Source organism: Bos indicus, chromosome 7, assembly GCF_029378745.1.
Source record: "Bos indicus isolate NIAB-ARS_2022 breed Sahiwal x Tharparkar chromosome 7, NIAB-ARS_B.indTharparkar_mat_pri_1.0, whole genome shotgun sequence".
Taxonomy (NCBI): Eukaryota; Metazoa; Chordata; class Mammalia; order Artiodactyla; family Bovidae; genus Bos; species Bos indicus.
In genome coordinates this window covers 23,022,388-23,029,862 of record NC_091766.1, presented here as the reverse complement: position 1 = coordinate 23,029,862, position 7,475 = coordinate 23,022,388, and the positions used below count along the sequence as shown (strand labels likewise).

Below are 7,475 nucleotides of genomic sequence, written 5' to 3'. Positions count from 1 at the left end.
AACTTATAAAGAAAATGAGCAAAGAGACAAAAGCAGATACGGAATATTAAATAAATTTTAGAAACTGGAAAGTGCCTATGTGAAGGAAAGCAGAGAAGCAAAGCCATCTGGCCCGTACAACCCCAGAAAGGCTAGGGTACATGGCAAGACCAAAAATAAGTGTCAGTCTGCCTAAGATCTCAGACCCTGAGATTTACCTACCTCAATTCTACATAGTCAGATTCATGCAAAACTTAAAAATATTTTTGCTAGTGTGCACGTACACATTCAAAACAATGAGTTTTCAATTTGGAGAATTAATTCTAAATAATATATTTTCAAAGTCTTTATAATAAATACTCAGTGTTAGGGTAATAAGGAAACACTACTGTATGCCTTCATATGACCATCAAAGTTTCTGTGAGAAACCTACTTTCATCCCTTCCGAATTATCTCCAATAGTCCAGGGAAAACATGTGAGCTGGACACCAAGCATTTCTAGTGCCACAACTGTCACTTTCTAGATCAATCACATCACTTCCTTTGTTCGTAGGAAGAAAAAAAAAATTGGATTATAAAATCTTCCCCTGGACTGATATTTTACTCTAAAAAGCATATTTCAAAGATGAAGCTAAATTTATGACATTTTTAAACTTGTCTTCAAACATCAGTCACACCATTATAACCACATACATGATGCTGAGTCCTCCTTGGGGAGAAAAAATAAAACCTTCCCAGGTATGAACTCTACCTTCAAACATTCCAACAAACATATTTTTAAGAGTAAGTCAAATACAGAATTCAGGCCATGCAACAATGTCTTTTATTATGTATGGGTTTTAAAAATTATTTTTGCAATACCTCCATACACAGGCAAAAAAAAAAAACAACTTGTTTAGCATATTGGAACTTGCAAACCTGATCATAGAAAAGGCAAAATTATCCCTATAGCACACTTAACCAGGAGGCCAGTTCATCTGCCGACCTCCAAGAACATGGAGATGAACATGATAGACAGACTGGCCCCCATCTGAACCTTCATTCACCACCATTCGATAGCCCTTCTTCAGGCCCAGATCAGCAGCACATTTCTTGCCAACAATCATCAAATGCCCAAGAAGCTGTGGGGGAAAAAAAAAAAAAAGTTTCTTAAGCACTAGTAATTTATAGCTTTATAGTTTCTTGTCATCATGTAACAAACTACCAAGTTGAAAAATTTTAAAGCTACTAAATTGAAACAGACTTTGGGCAAGTATTTGGAAACATTTTTAAATCCTAATATAATACTATTAGGTATTTATTAATTACTAATTTCAATAAACAAATTATAGACATAAATCTGCTTAATTAAAACAATTTTAAGATCATACTCCGAGTGGTATTTAAGTTTTCTTATAAAGCAGACACCTTGCTTGCTTGTTATGGGGGCATATTATCAGTTGGGACAGATTTGGTTATGCTGTTGTAACAAACCACCCAAAAACCTGGTTTACATCAAAGATACATTTCTTTTGTTCACTCCATGTTGATCACAAGTCAACCAGGCTCTATATTCCAGATCTTTTTCACTTTGAAACCCAAGTTGATGGAACAGTCTCTATATGATCACAGTGGCAGAGATTGGAGAGAATATGGCAGACCAGGTATTAACTTCTTTTCAGAAGACATGTATCACTTCTGCTTGTACTCATTGGTCAAATTAAGTCATATGACCAGGCCCAACATCAATGAGGCCAGAAGTATAATGCACCCCTACATAGAAGAGTGAGCAGTTATGAACAAGTATATCATCTACCACAAAGAGCACTAAGAAAAATTTTAATTGAGGCCTGTACATCCTGGTAAAATCAAATTAATTTTCTTTCCTTTAATGCATTAATACAAGAGCCAATGAACTCTCTCCTATATGATACACTATTTCTTATTAAGGAAAAATGAGTCTCACCAACTAATCCTTGCTTAGAATCCTTTTTGTTTAAGAATTTGTGGTGATGGATGTTAACAAGACTTGCTGTGATAATTTTGTTGTATATACATAAATCAATATGTTGTATACCTAAATCTAATATAATGTTATATGTCAATTACATCTCACTTAAAAAATCACACTATTTATACATTGCATTGAAGCCCTAATGATTTTCCATTTTTCCTCAGTATGCCCTTAGGAAAACAAAAATGTGACATAACCTTAAGGGTGATATTTAGTCTCCCAATCTAAAAAGCAAAAAAAAATGAATAATGTTAGTAAATGTACTTACACTTTCATCATCATCTTCTGCTGCAGAAATCTGAGATATATATTTCTTGGGTATCACCAGAAAATGTGTTGGTGCTTGAGGGGAAATGTCATGGAAAGCAAGACACTGGAAAAAAGGGGGAAACAAGTCAAAATTTCCATATATAGTCTTACAGCCTAAATTTATCATTTTCACACTAACCCCATGGGAGAAACACTGGGGTTCCCCAGTGGTAGGAGATCACAAGTGGACACAATACTTTTCATGGAACTTTTCATGGAACTGACAGTCTAATGGGAAGACTGACTTTAAACACATAAAGGCGTACTTAACCAAAGATTCCACATGTTATAAAATACAACAAAGATCTACAAGTTACAAAGGAAAAGTAACAAGTGCAGTAAATGATTATCACAGAAAAACCTAATTTTGATTGGGTGGTCAAGGGCAACCATTCTGAGCTAGCTACATTTTAACCAAGATCCAAAGGTTGAGAAGCCATTAGGCATGCTAGTCATTGTCTACTATTCCAATATATTCTCATGCAACTCTTCCTGCTCAAGTCACACTCCACCTCTCTCCACCCTCAGGGCTTTCTCAACTGATTTTCCCTCTATTGCAAAGATCCTCTTTTTCCATAACCCCAACTTTGTCTAACTTAAACTACTATTCATTCCTCAGCTACCAGCATATACATAATTTCTAAAGGAATTTTTTTTTAATTTTGAATTTCATATTTTTTACTGAAGTATAGTTTTGGGGGGCTTTCCTGATAGCTTAGTTGGTAAAGAATCCACCTGCAATGCAGGAGACCCTGGTTCAATTCCTGAGTCAGGAAGATCTGCTGGAGAAGGGATGGGCTACCCACTCCAGTATCCTTAGGCTTCCCTTGTGGCTCAGCTGACAAAAACCCGCCTGCAATGCGGGAGCTGCTGCTGCTGCTGCTAAGTCACTTCAATCGTGTCCGACTCTGTGTGACCCCATAGACGGCAGCCCACCCGGGTCCGCCGTCCCTGGGATTCTCCAGGCAAGAACACTGGAGTGGCAATGCAGGAGACCTGGGTTCAATTCCTGGGTTGGGAAGATCCTCTGGAGAAGGGAATGGCTACCCACTCTAGTATTCTGGCCTGGAGTAGTCCATGGACCTATAGTCCGTGGGGTCACAAAGAGTCGGACAGGACTGAGCGACTTTCACTTTCACAGTTGATTTATAGTGTTGTGCCAGTCTCTGCTGGATGGCAAAATGATTCAGCTATACACATACACATTCTTAATATTCTTTTCCATTATAGTTTATCCCAGGATACTGGATATAGTTCTCTGTGCTATACAGAGTAGGACCTCGTTTATCCATTCTAAATGTAATAGTTTGCATCTACAAATCCCAAACTCCCATTCCACCCCCTCTCCCCTCTCCTCCTCGGCAACCGTAAGTCTGGATCTCTGTGTCTGTGAGTCTTATTTCTGTTTTGTAGACAGGTTCATTCGTGCCATATTTTAGATTTCACATATAAGCGACATCATATCGTATTTGTCTTTCTCTGACTTAATTCACTTAATATGATAATTTCTAGTTGCATCCATGTTGCTGCAAATGGCATTATTTCACTCTTTAATGGATGAATAGAATTCCATTGTATATACGTGTACCACATCTTCTTTATCCATTCATCTGTTGATGGACATTTAGGTTGTTTCCCTATCTTGGCTACTGTGAATAATTTTGCTATGAACACAGGGATGTATTTGTCTTTTTGAATTATGGTTTTGTCTAGGTATATGCCCAGGAGTGGGATTGCTGGATCATATGGTAATTCCATTTTTAGTTTTCTGAGAAACCTCCATACTGTTTTCCATATTGCCGTACTAACTTACATTCCCACTAACAGTCTAAGACAGTTCCCTTTTCCCCATACCTTCTCCACCATTTTTCACAGACTTTTTAATGACAGTCATTCTGATTCATTACAGTTTTGATTCGCATTTTTTAAATAATTAATGATGTTGAGCATCTTTTCATGTGCCTACTGGCCATCTGTATGTCTTTGGAGAAATGTCCATTAAGGTCTTCTGCCATTTTTTGATTGGGGTATTTTCTGTTGTTGAGTTGTATGAGCTATTCGTATATTTTGGAAATTAAGCCCTTGTCAGTTGCATAGTTTGCAAATATCTTCTCCCAGTCATAGGTTGTCTTTTTTATGGTTCCTTTGCTATGCAAAAGCTTGTAAATTTGATTAGGTTCCATTTGTTTATTTTTTTATTATTTATTTAAATGGCTGTGCTCACTCAGTCGTGTCCAACTCTTCACGACCCCGTGGACTGTAGCCTACCAGGCTCCTCCGTCCATGGGATTCTCCAGGCAAGAGTACTGGAGTGGTTTGCCATTTCCTTCTCCAGGAGATCTTCCCAACCCAGGGATCGAACCCAGGTCTCCCGCATTGCAGGCAGATGCTTTACCATCTGAGCCACCAGGGAAGCTCAATGAGCTATTCGTATATTTTGGAAATTAAGCCCCTGTCAGTTAAATAGTTTGCAAATATCTTCTCCCAGTCATAGGTTGTCTTTTTTATGGTTCCTTTGCTATGCAAAAGCTTGTAAATCTGATTAGGTTCCTGGCTGTGCTGGGTCTTGGCTGCTGCATGCAGGATCTTTAGTTGTGGCATGCAAACTCTTAGTTGCAGCATGTGGGATCTGTTTTGTGTGTGCTTAGTCACTCAGTCGTGTCTGACTCTGTGACCCCACGGGCCTCATGGACTATAGCCCACCAGGCCCCTCTGTCCATGAGGATTCTCCAGGCAAGAATACTGGAGTGGGTTTCCATGCCCTTCTCCAGAGGATCTTCCCAACCCTGGGATCAAACCCAGGTCTCCTGCAATGCAAGCAGATTCTTTACCATCTGAGCCATCAGGGAAGCCCATTCCCAATTAGGGATCAAACCCAGGCTCCCTACATTGTGAGTGCAAAGTCTTAAACCACTGTACCTGTTTATTATTTTTATTTCTATTGCCTTGGGAGACTGACCTAAGAAAACATTGGTATGATTTATGTCAGAGAATGTTTTACCTATGTTCTCTTCTAGGAGTTTTATGGCATCATGTCTTAGGTTTAAGTCTTTTAAGATATTTTGAGTTTATTTTTGACTACGGTGTGAGGGGGTGTGGTCACCTTCATTGATTTACATGCAGCTGTCCAACTTTCCCACCGAGTCAGACACGACTGAAGTGACTTAGCAGCAGCAGCAGCAGTCCAGCTTTCCCAGCACCACTCAAAGGAAATCTTTTGATTCTAGTGCCCCCCTTCTAGAGGTTAGGAGCCCTAGTTGTGCAATTTCCTGGTTTTTTTCCTTTATGGCAGTGATCACTTTTATAATAAGAAATTTACTGATTATCTAACCTTAATTTCTTCCCACTTTACTCAACTACTTAGGAAATATATCTATTTTGTAGAAATGAAGAGGATAGGTAACATTTAGACTAATTACATACCCCTTGAATAGTTTTGAATCTTGTTCTCTAGTGAAGGCAGAAGCTTCTTAATAGAACCTTTTCCTGCTAACTGTCTCCGGGTAATTATACTTGGTGCTCTGTACAAATATGCTGTATCATGACTGCTTCCTGCTGTTTATACTGTTGGAACTCAGATGGTTCAAAAGTCAGTATGTCAACGATCACTTATTAAAAGCAACTAAAAGTATTTTTGGAGAAGGCAATGCCCACTCCAGTACTCTTGCCTGGAAAATCCCATGGACCGAGGAGCCTGGTAGGCTGCAGTCCATGGGGTCGCTAAGAGTCAGACACGACTGAGAGACTTCACTTTGACTTTTCACTTTCATGCACTGGAGAAGGAAATGGCAACCCACTCGTGTTCTTGCCTGGAGAATCCCGGGGACGGGGGAGCCTGGTGGGCTGCAGTCTATGGGGTCGCACAGAGTCGGACACGACTGAAGCGACCTAGCAGCAGCAGCAGCAAAAGTATTTTTAAAGAAATACACATTTTCTAAAACAAAAGAATTTCCCTAACAGATAAAAAGGGTAAATAAATTCACCTCGAGGAATTAAAACTTAGGTGTTTCCTTATAGTCTATATTTCATAGTGAATTTATTAAAAAGTTACAAAATTTTTATCTAAATCAGCCATCCTGTCCAGCTTTATCTGAGATCCAAAATATAACCTCCCACTAAATATTTTACACAAGATGTCTCAAAGTCAAATGAACTCGGCCTTTCTAAAACCATTTCAACCTACAGTGAGGTCATGAAAAGCGACACTCTTAATCTTTTGGCATAAAACTACTTCCTGTAAAATACTGCAGGAATACTGATCAGTATTCCTTCCTGGGAGGGCCTAAAGGAAAGCAAATCCCAGAAGCAGGTTCACTCTTGGGAGTTCGAAGCCCGAGAAGAGGAGGGGAAGCAGAGTGGGGGTCAAGGGGTGGCCGTCGGTGAGCGTCCCTCGCGGAGGCCCAGGGCGTCTGCGCCGCCCCCAGGCCGTGCGCCCCCGGCCTCTAGCGCAATGCGGCGGGGAGAGGCGCCCGGAAACGCCCGGGCAGGCCGGCTGTGAGCGGGAGATCGCGGAGATTGGGCCCGAGTCAGGGTGCGATCGGGTTTCTCCCTGTCAGGCAGAGCGCTGGCGAGATTGTCAGATTCCTTAACAGTTGAAGTACGAGGTAACCCGGGAGCCGGCGGGCGCCCAAGCGGAGGACCCGGAGCGCCCCCCACCCCTCCACACACACACGCGCGTGCGCCCAGACCCCGCGGTGCGGGCCCGCGAGCGCCCGGCGGCCTGGCCCGCGCCCCGGGCTGATAACGCGTAACCGGAGCGCCGGCACGCGCCGGCCGGCCACCTCGGAGCGACCGCGGCCCTGCCCGCTGGCTGGGGGCCCGAGGCCGAGGCCGCAGGAGAGGGCCCCGTGTCTTCCCTTCTCCCCGGCGCACGCCGACCCTTCCCATCCCTCCCCTCCACGGGAAACCCGCGTGTCCACAGGCGCCTGCCCCGTCTCAGCCCACGAGCGACGCGGCGCCCGGAGCCTACCTGGTCATCCTCATAAATGATTTTGGCTGGGATTTCCTTGCGAATGATCTTCCCGAAGATCGTGTCGCCGCCAGGCCGGGCGACCTGAGCCTTGGCGATCTCATCTGCCATCTCTGCCTCCCTCCCGTGCGTCCGGCCGGGGAGAAGGTCGGAAGGAGGGAGGAGCCGGGGGCGCGGGCAGAGGGCGGGAGCCAGCCGACAAGCTTGCGCAGGGACACGCCACTA

The 7,475-nt window shown here is 42.8% G+C and overlaps 1 protein-coding gene across 1 annotated transcript; it reads right to left on the bottom strand.

Moving 5' to 3' along the window:
* Window positions 1-779: 779 nt before the first annotated feature.
* HINT1 (histidine triad nucleotide binding protein 1) lies at window positions 780-7,464 on the bottom strand. Its single transcript, XM_019964584.2, has 3 exons — window positions 7,251-7,464; window positions 2,241-2,345; window positions 780-1,100 (listed from the first exon to the last, which is right to left on the bottom strand). The coding sequence occupies exons 1-3, from the start codon at window positions 7,359-7,361 to the stop codon at window positions 936-938; spliced, it is 381 nt and encodes a 126-aa protein (XP_019820143.1). The 5' UTR covers window positions 7,362-7,464; the 3' UTR covers window positions 780-935.
* Window positions 7,465-7,475: the final 11 nt, after the last annotated feature.